This window comes from Balaenoptera ricei, chromosome 3 (genome assembly GCF_028023285.1).
Source record: "Balaenoptera ricei isolate mBalRic1 chromosome 3, mBalRic1.hap2, whole genome shotgun sequence".
NCBI classification, from domain to species: Eukaryota; Metazoa; Chordata; class Mammalia; order Artiodactyla; family Balaenopteridae; genus Balaenoptera; species Balaenoptera ricei.
In genome coordinates, this window is record NC_082641.1 from 126205202 (window position 1) to 126221566 (window position 16365).

A 16365-nucleotide genomic window follows, 5' to 3' on the forward strand; every position below is an offset into this window, starting at 1 on the left:
CACCTGTGCCTGCACTCTGAGCTCTCCGGTGTACTTTGAGGGTAGCAGGCCCCTCACCAAGTCAAGCCTCCACTTGCTATTCTCTAGGGAAGGCTTCTTCCGTAAGTGTCATTGCACATACTTAAGATCTGCAACCCCCAAAGGTCCCACAGCCAAACACAGCAGAGCTAGAGAGCTGGGCTCTGGAGAGCTGTTCATGCACCTGGCCCTCCCTGACGTTGCAGAACACGTGCCAGTCTTATGCAGTCATTTCTCTGCAGGCCAGGACCACCGAGAGCACAATGATGCATGAGTTACCAAAAAAATGCTTCCTCTGGGAAGAAGAATTACAGGGCATAGGTCTTGGGGGAGTTGGAATTTACCAATAGGATGCACCCTCTGCTGGTTGCCTTGGTGCCAGGGATAGCCTGTGCAGCCATAAGGCATAGCCCTGCACCCAGCAGAGCTGCACTCCTGGTCTGTAGATAAGAGCTAATAGGCTGCCTGAGACCTGCCCCTGGACCTCTCTCAACCACTGGATCAACGATTGGCAGATACCCTGGATCCAAGCCTGTAGCCACCCTGCCTTCAAGGCAGACCCCAAGTCGTCCTTGATTTTTAGACTTTTCAGACCTCCTGCCTACCGGGCTGCATTCATAGCTTCAGCTTCCTGGCTCAGCCTGGTGGGGCAGTGTGATCGGCTTGTGGCAAGAAAGTGCTGCCAGGGCTGGTGCTGATGCCTGGGTGAGGTGCTCTTCACAAATGTTCCTGTGCCTGGGAGAAACTCTCCAATTCCCATCTCTGCTCCGGGAGCTGGCCTGAGGTTCCCTTCTGCAGAATCTCTGGCTGCACCCATGAAATGCATACCATCTAATCTGGCCATACAGGAGTAGACACAACATCACCATCACTGAAGAGATAGGAGAAACAGGAATCCTTCCTCAAACCCTGTCAGTGAATGCACTTCCTGACACAGAGCAGTGGGCCCCTCCCAAAGTAAAAGAAAAGAGTATCATTCATTCACTCAGTCAGTCATTCAGACACTGCTGAAAACTGTGCTAGGCACTGAGGTCCCTCACCCACCCAAAGCTAACACACCCAACAGTCCAATGTCATTTTGTGTCAGGGGCAGTGTGGTGAAGTAGGGATTGTCCTGACGAGAAGATAGGGGAGGGCAGTTCTTATCCTGGCCCAGGCACTAATTCACTTGGGCCTCAGTTTCCTAATCTGTAAAATAAGAGAAGTCATCTCTTAGGGTCCTTCTAGCTATGACATGCTATGGCTCCACCTTTATTACTGGGGAGCCAGACCTACTTCAGCCCTAGAAGGAAAACCCTCAGCCACAACTCAGGAAGTTTTCTTCTCCAGGATTAGAATGGGAGGCTCAATATGGCCAGCCTCCCATGCTATAGCGGAGTTGATTTCATCACATCTCAGAGTTTCTAGGCAGCAAGTCCCCCTCAACTCCAGAACTGTCTGAAATGCAAAGTGAAAATGCTGCTAATCAAATATAACCCAGGTCGTCAACTCAACTGTGGTCATAGCCTCACATTCGTGCATAGGATTATACTTCAGAGATATTCTGTTTCTAGTTAGGAACACTCCCTTAATCTTGAGGAGCTTGGGCTTTCACAGGGTCTGAGGAGCGAACACTCACTAAGCCGGTAGACAGATGTTATGTCAGTCTGAGCAAGCGTGTGGAGGAAGCTGGCACACTCAGCTTTCCTGTCACTTCCCGGGACCCCCAGAGAGCATCTTTCCTCATCACTGAAAAAGGTGGAGTTCTTGCTCCTGTATTAAGGCAAAAGACATGGACACAGATCAGTGCAAGGTTCCAGACACGACCCCTTCTCTTTTCGCCCTAGGATGTAGTGAAAGACACAGAGAAGCCATCAACCCACGTGCCCAGAGCTGAACTCAGACTCCTCATCTCACTGTTGTATAATGTATTTATCTATACTGCCAAGGAAGAAGAGCTGGTAGCACCTCATCTGTGCAGAACTGACCTACGCCGTTGCTGAATTGATCAAAGTGGCAATGAAAACACCCCTCCTGTCAAAACTGCACCTTCCAAGAAAAACAAAGCCCCTTCCTTCGACTCCTACCCATTCTTTGAGACCACATGGTGACCACTTTTAAGGGAAGAAATAGGAACTGGATGCCCTAAATGTAAGAGTTGGAAAAGGACCATTAAAAGATGTTTCTTTGACAGGTTATTTCAAGAAAACACTCGGGACTAATGACACAACCTAGAGGAACAATGGAGAAAACTTGACTATGGTTAGAACGAACCTTTCACATTGGATGTTGACATCTGATTCCATGACACAGAACAGTGTTATGTAGCATTAAGATAGAGAAAGAAGGCTAAGGTGTGGGAAGGCGGTAGAAGGAGGGCCAGGGGGCTGGAAGAAATGATTATAGAGTTCTATATATTCACTCTATTGTATAAACTAATTGTTAAAACTAATTTGCTCACTAGAGGTCTGTCATAGAATCAAAGAATATGAAAATTAGAAGTGCCTTGGAGGGGGCTTCCCTCGTGGCGCAGTGGTTGAGAATCTGCCTGCCAATGCAGGGGACACGGGTTCGAGCCCTGGTCTGGGAAGATCCCACATGCCACGGAGCAGCTGGCCCGTGAGCCACAATTACTGAGCCTGCGCATCTGGAGCCTGTGCTCCGCAACGGGAGAGGCCGCGATGGTGAGAGGCCCGCGCACCGCGATGAAGAGTGGCCCCCGCTTGCCGCAACTGGAGAAAGCCCTTGCACAGAAACGAGGACCCAACACAGCCAAAAATACATAAATAAATTAATTAATTAATAAAAATTAAAAAAAAAAAAAAAAAAAAAAAAAAAAAGAAGTGCCTTGGAAAGTATTCAGTCCAGTACCTATCTGGACAACACTTAATATCTCTTTCAGTTCTAAACATTCTTCAAACTTCAGCATCCAGTTTTAAAACAAAAATAACTTAGAAGCCCAAGAGTTAATAACAGCTAACACTTGGGGGGGGGCTTATTATGAATCACACACTATTAACTCATTTAATCTATGCAGTTGCCCTACGATACAGGTACTATTCTTATCCCCTTTTTACAGAGGAAAAGACTGAGGCACAGAAAAATAAAGTTGGTGGTTAGGGAGCCGTAGAGCAGGATGTAAGCAGGATGTAAGAAGAGGTTCTCTCTTTCAAGCAGGGTTAAGGGAGGGTCTGGGATGGAGTGCCGTGGTCTGCCACTTACCCATTGTCCCCACAGCTCAGATAAATGCAATTTGAAAGTCAGTGATGAGAAAACTAGCCATTAATGTGAACTGCTCAAGGTCACACCTCTAATTAGTGGCAGAACTGGCACTAAAGCTGTGTCCTGACATCTATGGCTCTTGACACCACACCTACTGAACCGCCATCTCTCTGGCTTGACCTCCAGATTCTCCCCAGCACTCTAAGAGCTTCCATCCTCAAAAGAGCATGTAATTGAACTCTACATCTAAACTCATTTGAGATAAAAAGAATATGATCCCAAATTTCTGTAGAACACTTGCATTTTACAAAGCATTCCTGAATTTACTATTTCATTTACTCTTCATAATAACCCTATGATGTAGGTATTTTTATCCATATTTATAGATGAAGATGCAGAAAGTAATTTAGTGACACGCTCAGAATTACACAGCTAGAAAGTGGTAAAGCTGACACTGAAGCTGAGGTCTTCTGCCTCTGTGTCCACTGCCTCATGGCTGATCTGCTAACGTCCTGAGTCCCAGATACTTAGAGTCTAAGAAGCTTGACAAATTACATTAGGGCTTTCCCAGCATGGAGACAGGCTTAGAAGGAGTGTGGCAGAGCTTTTAGAAATACAGCAGGCTGACGTGCTCCACACAGGGCTACTGAGAGTCTTCAAAGTCACTCTGGCCAAATACAAACACTTTGTCTATTCGGATAGAAGGTCTGCCTGAGGTTTAAGAATGGGTTTTCCAGCTGCTGTTGCTGTGAAATTAGGTAGCTGATGTTGAAATCTGGGCTGTAAAAAAGGAAACCCACAAAAATTTGCTTCTGCGGATAAGCAGGATCCCTTTCCCATGTGTCAGAGGCAAAGACTAAATCTGACTCAGAAAACAGCTTCTGAGAAATTTCATTCTCAGTACACTGCCAATTTGGTTAAATCAATAAATCAAAGAATACATGCATGCATACATATATACATTCATACATGCATACATACGTACAAACAGGGTACAAACACTTCAGGGAGTAATACACCAGTACAGGGAGGGAAGCTGGGGGAAGAGGATGGAGATTTCAGCAAATGCTGGACCATCTTCAGAAACCTGACCCTAAACGAACACAGACTAAGAGTGACACCCAGTGGCCTGATCACAGGGACAGCACAGCACACAGGGCTGGTTCCCAGGACTTCCACACCCTGGCTGCTGCTGGCACGTTGTTTGTGGGGTTTTCCTCCAATTGCTGTGTTTCAGGGGTATCTGTAATCTAGAGAGTGATTTCTAGAGTGTGCAATGAGCCAGTTTTCCTCTTCTCTCCCTCTTCCACCCCTCTGTCTCCCGTCCACTTTCCCCTTCCCTACCGAATGTGCAATCTCTGGTGCATGGGGTCCCACAGGTGACCAGGTAGAGGCCAACAGGCAACTCTGTGCAAGTAAGGAGAAGGTTTCCTGCCACCACTTGGATACAGGGGATGATATTCTGCAGGGTGAGTGTATCCTGTACAACTAAGCCAGCTAAAATGTGATGATCAGTTTAATTTAGTAGTACTGGGTTATTGTCATTTGAGGCATGATATGAGGTACAGAAGTTCAATATAACTGATTAAATCTGACACCTGCCCCCAGTATCCTGTTAAAACTGCCTCTTAGAGATTACCACCCACAACAGTAACATCACTAAGAGTTAATGCATATTGATCATACACACACACACACACACACACACACACACACACACTCTGTGCCAGGCACCATTCTAAGTGTTTTACATGTATCAGCTCATTTCAACTCAAGACAATCTTATGGGCAAATACTAATACTGTCTGAATTTTACAGAAGAGAAAACTGAAGCTTAGAGAAACAAATTAACATATCCAAAGTCACCCAGCTGGTAAGCTAATGGAAACACACGATGTGCTCACATGGCCATAAATACCTTCCAGGAAGTCTGGCTCTGGAATCCTTTATTACTGACCTATGCTGCTGCCCAATGACCAGTGACCTCCCCAGGGTTAGTGACTTCTCAGTGGTCAATTTCAAAGGCCTTCCACAGTGTTAAGCATCCCCCACCTCCCACATGGCTGGTTCCTCCCGTTCAGCCGTCCTTCTTTCTTCCTCTGCTCTATAAATGGTTCTTCCCCACGGAGTCTGTTCTTTTTATTCTTCCTCCCTTTCACTAGGACCTCAGCTGCAGGACTCTGTTTTTGAAAAAGAACCCTAGATTTAACATCAGCAATCTGCGATTCCAGACCCAAGCCATGGTTCAGCTGTTTCACTCCTGGGGTCCTCACCTACTCCTGCAGTAAATTGAGGGGGTAGTTTTAGCAGCAGTTCTCACCTGGGCTGCACACTAGCCCCACCTGGGGAGCTTTTACAACCATGGCTGCCCAGGCCCCACGCATACCAATGAGAATGAACGGCTGGGGGCAGAACACAGGTATCCATATTTGTAAGCTCCCAGAATCTCTAAAGTCTGTTGACTGGTCCTAGCAGTGCCCTCTCCTCTCCATTCCCCTTGCCCCTTCCCAAATGCCCCTAACCTCAGCCTTCTCATTGGTCCCCTACCTCCAGGCTCTCCCCTGACCATGCACACCTCACCCAAAGCCAGGGTTGGCTTCCTAAACAGAAGTCCCAGTCACATCATGTCACCCTTGCTCAGACACATTCAGTGGCTCCTCATGCCCTGCCAGGTGAAGGACAGGCCCATGGCATAGGCGTTTCCCGTCTTTCACATCATGGCCCCACTGAGCCTTTGCCACACTAGCACCCTCCTGGTGACCCACCCCCAACAACACGAATCGTTCCTCAACATCCCCCTTACTTTCCTACCTGTGACCTCCTTTCCCTATTGATGTCTGTTGAAATGTCTTACACCGTGCAAAGCTGAACTCACATGTTACCTTTTTGAGGAAAGTTCTCTTGACACCCTTTATCTCCTTCTAAACTCCCATCGCTCTCCATACCTCCCCAGGAGCATAGTGAGTGATCTTCCTCTTATAGAGGTACCTGGGTTCCCACATTTCTGTGTAGGGAAAAATGACCTTCTCTCCCCTCTCCCTAAAAAGGACAGGGCTCAGAGGGAGCTTCTGCCCTTGGTCCACTCTCCTTAGTGGCTCTTTCCACAAGGGAAGGAGTTCCAGTCGGAGTGTTCAGAGCCTTAGGCATTGCTTGGGCCGTGTTTTCCCCATGTGGAGGGCTACAGTGTCTCAAGGTTAGCCACCAACTCTGTGTTCCCTCTTGTACTTCCTGGGCCCAGGCTTTCTACTGTTTGCTATCCCCGTGCAGGATGCCCACCCAGAGAGACCGGGCAGTACTCCAGCACTCCAGGACAGGGTAGAGGGAGCAGGCTGGCCACCTGCTGCTGACTGGTCATGTGGTGGCTCTGCTCCTCAGAACCAGCCCTTCTGTACTTAAGGCCGGAAAGAGTAAAAGAGGCACTCCGCCATCCTGGCCAACACTGCCTTCCCATACATTAAGCTTTCAGCAGACAGACCTATGTGGGAGGGACTCTCCATTCACTAAGCTGGAGTCTATAGGTCCCTGTGTGTTTACTCCCCTGATGGGGCCCCTTGATTGGGTGGGAAGGGCTAAGAGCAGGCCCTGGGTTTGAGGGGGTGTGCTTCTCTCCTTGCACAGAGGAAGGCCTCAATGACCATCTGCTGAAATGAACTGAACTGACTCCTTCCCTGATCACTCATATTTTCTTTCCTATCACTCCTCATGTCGCCTTGATTGTCAGAATGTGCTCCTCTGCGTTCATGATACCAGGAAACCCTGAAGCTCATCTTCAAACCTGCTCAGAATGCGGCAGGACCACTGGGGAAGGTAGCCCTGCTCCAGCACATCCCAGAAGGTCTGTGTGTCATACTCACATTGGGGAATAAGAATCAGGATCTATGTTCCTGGTGGGGACAAAGCCCACTTCTCCTGAGAGCGCTGACTTCCCAATGAACCACTGAAGCCCAGGAATGACAAAGCCGATGATCTCAATGCTTTCTCCCTGGTGTAAATTCAGTTCATCCTTTTCTTCCCTCTCATATTCCTTCCAGGCCTTACATTTTCCTCTTCCTGTGGGAAAACAGCACACAGGTCAACCAAATAAGACAGGAACAGCTGAGCCTTCCACTAGCTTCCAATGTAATATGAAATGAAGAGTTCCCAGACTTTAGAACTTTAAGGACCAGTAAAATTTCTCCCCCGCTCAAAAAAAGAAATTGGCAGGAATGATATAGGGTAACTGGCTTTTCATTTGGCCAAGCTAGGAAATTCAAAAAAGGAACTCCCATCCACTTTTACTACCATTTTATAAAAGAAATTTTAACAAACGTAGTGAATATAATCTCAGAATACTAGGTATACCTTAAAACAGAATAAAGGTAGCTTATGTCAAACTGAAAAGCTCACTATATTGCCTTACTTTGTCCGATTTGCCATTATCATGTAAACACTTTGTCATGGTTGGCACAGATCCACAGACCAGGGTGAGGACTACCGTAGGATCTCTCCATTTCCTTCTGGCTCTTTTGGCCACTACAACCTTCAGTCTCCCCAACTGTAAAATGGGGATAATGAGAGTACCTGTCTCTTACAAATATCAGGAAGAGTTAAAGAGATAAAGTGCACAATGCCTGGTACCTAGGCAACCCTCAATACATGTTAGCCTCATATCACTGGCGAACAGAAAACAGCTGGTTACCCAGAGGGTTCTGGCAGACTCCTCTTCTGACTATGGTCACTACCCAGCTTGATCAGCTGCCAAGCTAGGATCTAGTAATGATATATTTATGAGAATTGTACTCTCCAGTTTACAGTGTACACTTAAGTCCCTTTTCTCAGATCTTTCTAGGAGCCCCAAAGGGTAAGTAGAGCAACTATCAGAATCTCCTTTTTGTAGATTAGAAGGTGGAAGCACAGAGAGGGTACGTGATTTGTCCAAGGAGTTTGTGTGTGAACTAGAACTTAAGTCTCTCCACTGCTGTTAACCCTTCTTTCCACTGATCCAGCTCTAGTTGAGGTAGCAGTTTTTATATGCCCCAGTTTCCATATTTGCTTTAGCTCCCCTGCTAAAGCTACTGGATTTTTTTTTCCTGACATTTTTGGTCAAGTTTCTGTTGATTGTGTCTTCAGAATCAGAAGTTCCCACTGCTTTGGTAGTATCTACCATGTGTTAAAACAGTTACAATGTGAGAAAACTGTACTAAGTGATTTACAGATGTCATTTAGTTTAGTTTCTCATGACAACACTTAAAGTTGGTTTTACAGTAACATTTTACTAATGAGGAAGTTGTGGCATTGTGAGAGCACATCATGAAGTGGCCGAGGTCACACTGGTTTTAAGTTGTGGGGCTAGAATTTGAACCCAGAACAGGACTTCACAGCCCCATGTTCCTAACGACAAGGCCATACTGCCTCAGATAGCTAAAAGTCTTGTTTGTGGTTGATTATTAATTAGATCTAATGTCTGGGTCTCATAATTCCCTCTGTTTCTTTTTTTTTAAAGTGGTACTTGGGCTTAGAACTTTAAAAATTGTACTTTGTGCTAGGTGTGGGAAGGCAGCTCCAAGGATGAAGATGAAAGGAATGTATATTCTAGATACATAGAAAACATTAAATTTCCTTATCCAGCAGATACAAATATAGATATATGTGTATGTGTATATATTTATGTGTGTATGTGTATATATATACATACATACATACACACGTGTATAGAGATTACATAAAATGTATGCATGTATTTATACATATATATGTATGTATGTATTTCATCTATTCAACAAATATTTACTGAGCACCCACTATGTGCCAAGCATTCTTAATCTTCCTAAATTCAAGATTAACTTCACAAAACTCTGAAGGAAGTTAGAAAATGTTTTGACTAGAGATTGAAAGCAGGCAGCCTGCAGGCCACATCTGGCCCACACAGGGCTTTTTTTTTCCCACATATCTTTAAATCCCTATGGTCCCTACCATTCCCTAACATCTTCCCTCCAGGCCCTCCACGCATCTGTGTGTTCTGCCTGTCCCTGGAGGTATTTATATCTACAGTACAGCCCTCATCTGAGACCTCTCATTTCACAGGCAAGGAAACCCATGGGAACAGATGGTATAACTGGCTTCCCCAAATTCAGTCAGCAGCAGAGGTGAGACAGGAATTCACATGCACTGACTCCAAATCTGCTGATAAAAGGAGGAGACAGAGCAATATTATCTCCCTAATAATACTGCCTTCAACTCAGCCGTACCGATCTGATAGGAGCCTGTCCAATCCTTCTTCCTGGAAAGGCCACAGCTTCCTGGATAATTCTTTAGGAACCATCTGCCAATGGAAACATGGGGTTTGCAAACATGGATTTCAAAAAATTTGAACAGTGAGCAGAATAATCCATTAAAATGATGCTGCTGATGATAAGTATTATTGTGATTTTGGTTACTCTTATTATAATAGTGGCAAACATTTACTGAGAACTTACTTTTTATCAAGCACTGTGAAAAATAAAGAAGCTCAGTAGGCCTGGGATATTTTCTGGCTCAGCAATTAGTTTGTCAGTTAAATATCTAACAAAGGATCCCATTCCATTCTCACTGTCAGATTCTCTGCCACACACAGAACCCACAGCCTGGAATCATGCTTACTGTCACTCTCTCTGTTTGAGTTTACAATATCTTCCAGCAAGGATTCTGGAACTTTAGTGTGAAAAACATCCCCTGATGTTTAAGGGGAGCTTATATAAAATGCAGATTTTTGGATCCAACCCCAAGAAAGTCTGAGGAAGGCCAGAGTATATAAACTTCCAGTGAGATCCCCAGGTGACTCTGGTACAAATGGTCCCCAGTCCCTACAGTGAGAAACACTGCATTGGAGACCAGGCAGTGTATTTCTTCTTTGGTACAATGTCCATCTGAAATTTTGAGTTGTCTCCATTTCAACTAATTGTGCACATCTTGACTTAAAAAAATAACAAAAGATAAAAAGCCACCCAGGTTTGTTCCCTCCCTGGCACCATGGATGTCCACATCTGCAAATGTGCCTACTCTGTTCTGCAGACCTCAGTGCGCTCTGAGACCCTCTCCCAGGAGGTGAGTGGCTACTCACTGGTGGAAAGGGAGAGGCAGGGGTTCCAAGGCTGACACCGGCACCAAGCCCCGCTGACCCGTCACCAAGGACATGCCTTCCCACTCGAACTCGCCTTCAGCTGTCTTCACCGAGATTAACTCATTCTTGCAAAGTGTCAAATACTCCCCTACCTTCTCAGCTGGCTGAGCCATGGAGCACGTGGCTCTGCAGAAGAAGTGACCTGCAGAGAATGAGAAAAGCTCTTTCCAAGGAGCAGCAGGAGGTGAAAATGGAGTATCCCGCTATGTATATTTCCATCAGAGCCCAAATACTTTTCTTTCTGAAAGTAAAGTACACAGTCCAGGGGGAGGTACTACAAGAGGTCTTTGTGACCCCAGGAAAACTGGTACCAGGGAAAAAAGCCACTGAGAGGGAATTCACTTAAAATAGACACCAAAAATTCCAAATAATTCTCAAGAATGAGGCTTAATTGGGACTTCACCTTGAGAAAAAAATGAAACATGAGTTCATGAAAATATATTTAACAGGACTTCAGTTATAATTGCAACCTCATGCTTAATCTTAGGACCAAAAAAGAATAAATTAAGTTGATTTGCATGAATATAATTTCTCCAACTAAATTTCACAGTAGTACAGTATGAAAGTTTTTCCTTCATATATGATTCGTGCAAAACAATCAGAAAGGGAATCATTCTGCAAAATATTCTATGCAAATCTGGCTCTTTCACTGTGTCTATGATGTCATCAGTCATTAACCGGTTGGTTGCAGCCTTGATTGGATCCTTCCTTGTAAACAGACTGGTGGGTGCTCCAAGCAGTTCCCCAGTATCACTTTCCTCGATCTCATGAAATCATGAGGGTTTTGTAAGATCTGCAATTTTATTTTACAATCAAATTATATCATATGTTTGGAATAGTGGTTCTCAATCTTGGATGCATATTAGAATAACCTGGGCAACTTTCAAAAAATACCAAAGCCTGACCCCCATCGCTAGAGATTAATTGGCCCCAGCTGAGCCCTGATATGGGCAGCTTCTTAAAAATTCCCAGGTGGTTCTAACATCAGACAATCATTGAGACTGGCCTACATAGCTGTTCATGTGATATTGATGTTAAATTGAGAGAGATGTTTGAAGTAATATTATAACAGGTGGGTTCATTTGTGAATATTTTCATGTTTGAATCGTTTTTGCCTCCCTTGTATCCTAATTATTTCAAGGACTCTGATAACATATGTCCAGATAAGACCCCCATCCCCAACCCTATACCATGCTCACCTTCCTGGATCAGAAGTCCCAGGTATATTGTTTCCAGGTGTTTATCATCTACTGACACGTGGATCTCTGTATCCTCCACCAGTCGGCAGTTGAGCCAGTACTTGTGGTCAAAGAGGAGATGCTCCAGACACATGGATACGTAGCCTAATAAGTCAAACCAACAAGATTCCTCTAGGGCATGATTTCTGCCATTAGCTGATCATTAGGGTGAGCAATTTCCCTCCTGAATTTCTCCCCCAGCCCTCCATCCCTAATCTGACTCCACTTAACTGGAATTAGAAGTGCGTAAGAGGGGTAGCTAGAAAATTTCTAAAATGAATTGATTCTTCTCAGCATCTGTTGGGAAGTACAAATCATTTTTAAATGACATTTATTTTCAACATATTATGGGTCTCCATAAATGCATAATGAGATTATCAAACCAAGTTACTTTTTTATAATACATCCATGGAGGAATCTCCAAGATTACAATGTTGACACTGGGAGTTCCTGGTTCCCCCTTAAAGTTCTCCCGACCAAATTCGAATTCTTGTACCCCTGATGATGCAGTGGTTGGGGAGGTTCTCCATGGCCCACAAATGAGTCAGGATTTACTTCAACATCCCTCTGACCCTGCCCCTCACCCCATGCCCAGTAAGATCTCACTTGTTAAAACCAGACTAAAAACTGTGCAAACTGCAAAACTGTAACAATTATGGATAGTATTTTACACATTCCTATAAATTTAAATTATTTGTATGAAAATTTTGCTTCTTTCTAGACTTCCTCACTTTCTTTTTTTTTTTTTTTTAAACATCTTTATTGAAGTATAATTGCCTTACAATAGTGTGTTAGCTTCTGCTTTATAACAAAGTGAATCAGTTATACATATACAATATGTTCCCATTTCTCTTCCCTCTTGCATCTCCCTCCCTCCCACCCTCCCCATCCGACCCCTCTAGGTGGTCACAAAGCACCAAGCTGATCTCCCTGTGCTATGCGGCTGGGTAAGAGAGTGTCATGGACATATATACACTACCAAACGTAAAATAGATAGCTAGTGGGAAGCAGCCGCATACCTCACTTTCTTAAGATGCAGAACCTGTCTCTTTCCACTCTCCGTTGTGCTGATGTAGGCCCTGTGTATCTTCTATAATGGTGCTTCTCATACTTTAATATGCACACAGATCACCTGGGGACCTTATTAAAATACAAATGCTGGCTCAGTAGGTCTAGGGTGCAGCCTAGGATTCCATTTTTCTAACAAAAGCCCCAAGTGACGCTGACGCTGCTGGTCCATGCAGCACACTTTGAATAACGAGGATCTCTAATGGTCACAGAAGGAGACGTGTTGAATGGAGAGCAGAAAAATCACCATGACTACCAGAGGAGAACTTATACCTTCTAGCCAAGAGCCATCTTGACCCTCCACCCCTACACAAAATCGCTTCCTGTGTAAGTCTGCATGGAGCCCAGCATTTTCTAAGAGATGTAAAACATGCGTCAATTCAAGGGGCCTCCTCTTGCTTTGCTTGGTTTTGCTTTGCAATTGTAACTTTCCTATCATGAGTTATTCTCCATGGAGAGGGTAGGTAAACTATTTCCCACCACGTCGGTACTGGTGCTGTGCCCCAGTATCCTTCTTTACCTTCTAGAAAACCCTGCATCCTGAGGCCCCTCTAGCAGATAAGTCCCCCATATCTTTCTTTGACTTTCCCAAAAACATGGAACATGGATCTGGAACTTTTGAACAGCTACTTAGATCCTACTAGAGGCTGGTTTTTCTTTTTTTTTTTAACCATCAATTTCTAATCTAGCTCTACTTTGAATCTAGTAGATGATCAATAACTGTTTGCCAGTTTTAGTTGATTATCTAATACTCTCTTCCTGAAACAAAGAAGTACTGTATGCGACATTTTAGAGCAATATTTGCTTTAGATTTAGTTCCAGGCACTTTGTGATATTTCAAAGGTTAACCATCCATGTTAGACTCTACCACTTTTAATTATCAGAGCCAGACCAATTCCTTAATGTCAAGCTCTGCAAATTGGCTGAACTGAGAAGCAGGTGCTCCTTTACCTGCCTGCTACATGTCATACCTAAGTTCAGGTAGGTGGAGAACTTCCAGATTTCCTCCATGGTCTTGAAGGTAATGAGGAACTGGGCCTTCTGGGACTGGATACACACCAACCTGGCTGAGAGGTCCTGAGTAAAAAGAACAGTGAGTCAGCCTGGGATGACAAAAGCATCCTGTGAACAAGCTCACATATATACAACATGCTGTGTATGAACTTCTTTTTTTGAGATATAATTGACATATAACATTGTATTAATTTTTAGTGTATAACATAATGATTCAACATATGTATAAATGTTGACATGATGGCCACAATAAGTTTAGTTAACATCCACCACATCACATAATTACAGATTCTTTTTTTCTTGTGATGAGAACTTTTAAGATCTATTCTCTTAGCAACTTTCAAATATATAACATAGTATTGTTAACTACAGTCACCATGCTGTATGTTACATCCCCAGGACTTTTTTATCTTATAACTGGAAGTTTGTACCTTTTGACCACTTTCACCAATTTTGGCATAGATTTTTTACATCACCAAAAAAAAAAAGGAAATAACCTAAATGTTCATCAATAGGAGACTGGTTAAAATGAATTATGGTTCATCCATACAATGGAATATTATGATATTATGCATCCATAAAAAAGAATAAAGAAGCTCTTTGTGTATTGATACAGGCTCCAAATATATACTGCTGAATGAGATAACAGCAGAAACAAAAAGGAACCAGAGTATAGAACTGTGTGCAGAGAATGTTATCTTTTGTGTTAAAAAAAAAAAAAAAAAGTATGTGTGAGAGGGTGGAGAATAAATCACAGAAGGCACCTTGGAAGCAAATTTGATTGTGAATCTATGTTTAATAATTATTTTTACAAAGCTAGCAAACAGAAAAACCAAACGACACAAAAATAAAAAGTATCCATAATCCCTCCTCCTAGAGATCAATGTTAACAACTTTGTGTATTAACTTTGAATCTTTTTTCTGTACATAAGTTTCTATGTAACTATTTTTATATAAATAGAATCACATTACTAAGTTGTTTATCCCTAAACAATGTTTTGTGAACCATCTCCCATGTCATTAAATAATCTACATTATTTTTAATGGTTACATATGCTGTTGTCACATTAACATAATTAATTCTTAATGTTTTCTTATGGCTAGACATTTGAGTTGTTTTAATTTTTTAACATCCTAAACAGTACTGTGATAAACATCCCATATCTAAATCTTTGTATGCACCCTTGATTGTTTTGACACAAGTCATGCCAAGAAGTGTAATTGGGAATGCACATTTTCAATCCTAAAATGCAGGAGCCAAACTACCCCCCAGAAAGGTTGTACCAGTTGACACACTCACAAGCAGAGCAAGAAGAGACCTGTAACACCCACCCCCCACCCCCTTTTTATTAAATACCTGAATAAAAAGGCCTGAATCACTGCCTAGACTTGGTTTTCCCCTAAAATCTTTTCTGCTTGTCCAAGCATCTCGACTTGACTATAACAAGTGATGATCAGAATGTCCCTCTCCCTCCAGGCCGGTCCTACCACCAGTGATCAACCCCTGGATCCCTGTCCTGAGGGAACCCTGGAGAAAGAAGAAGAGGATAGAAGGATCCAAGGAAAAGCCCCTACTTCAGCAAAGTCAGAACTCTGGGGTTCTCCCATACCAGGCCCCAGGAGGCCCCGGATCCTTGGAGGATGTAGATGCTGGTAGTCAGGGAAGAGGGTCCTAAGTAAAAACTGATTTACAAGGAATTTACTACATGCCAGGCTCTTCAGCTAGAGTTTGATGAGCAATGCCTCATTTAACTTTTACAATAACCCTATGAAAGAGTGTAATTATAGGAGTTAACCCATTCTAAGATGCACTTTTATCACATTTCACCATTTCTGAAATAAAAGAAGAGGAAGTGTGGCATCATAAATAATTGGCAGCATTTATTTTCTCTCTTAAAATAGTGTGTTTATAATCAAATGGCACCTCACATTTAATAGAAAATGGCATTGTCCCTGTTTTATACTCAAGGATGCCAGGGTGCAGACAGGGTAAGTCAAGGGAGCTGTGACGCCCAAACTGGATCTCAGATCCAACTGACTCCAGGCCTCAGCTTTGGCCCACAAGCCTGCCCACTCAAGACTCAGCCCTGCAGGCCAGTTTGCACAACCAAACCCAGCTCTTGCCTGTGTCAAAAGCGACTCAAATTAAAAGAAACTCTATGGTGCCCGTTAGTAGCTAATGCCTCCAAGTTCCTGAATTCTGGAGATTTAAAAACAAAACGACTCTGCTATTTATAACATATCTACTATTTCTGGAGCACATCCCACCACCCAAGCACAACACCAAGCTCTCTACAGATACTATCTCATTTACTCCTCCCAACAAACCAAACACTGTATTTTTTGTTACATGACAGATTAATAGAGTATGTTTCTCTTTTTAATTTGTATCAATTCATACAGAAACTGTAAAATAACTAGAACATACTAGTTTATTATGTAAAGCAATGTTCTCTCTCCCCCACCTCTAGTTGCAACAAATTTTAACCATTTCTGACTTTAGTTCTCCTAGTAAGTACCTCCTAAAGTATAAATAATTTAGTCATACCCTTCTTCCTTGGTTTAGCACTTGAAGATATTATCTACCTACTACGAAAGATGAGAAATTGGTTTATTTTATTGCCTTTTCCTCCTCTCATTCTAATATTTATAGCTATTAAATTTTGATTAGCAATTTTGGTACTTAAA

At 43.2% G+C, this 16365-nt stretch overlaps 1 protein-coding gene across 9 annotated transcripts in view; it reads right to left on the minus strand.

The window, feature by feature from the left end:
• SH3TC2 (SH3 domain and tetratricopeptide repeats 2) overlaps window positions 1-16365 on the minus strand; it is a 162658-nt gene that overhangs the window by 125115 nt on the left and 21178 nt on the right. For all 9 annotated transcript variants that reach the window (XR_009502419.1, XR_009502416.1, XR_009502415.1 and 6 more), the window contains exons 4-9: window positions 13635-13740; window positions 11557-11700; window positions 10298-10499; window positions 9447-9520; window positions 7074-7269; window positions 1637-1770 (exon numbers count right to left, since the gene is read on the minus strand). Coding sequence is in view for 4 of the 9 variants with exons in the window: in XM_059917433.1 (XP_059773416.1) it covers window positions 1637-1770; window positions 7074-7269; window positions 9447-9520; window positions 10298-10499; window positions 11557-11700; window positions 13635-13740 (856 nt within the window). In the remaining 5 variants the exon portion in view is untranslated. The remainder of the gene's footprint in view (window positions 1-1636; window positions 1771-7073; window positions 7270-9446; window positions 9521-10297; window positions 10500-11556; window positions 11701-13634; window positions 13741-16365) is intronic.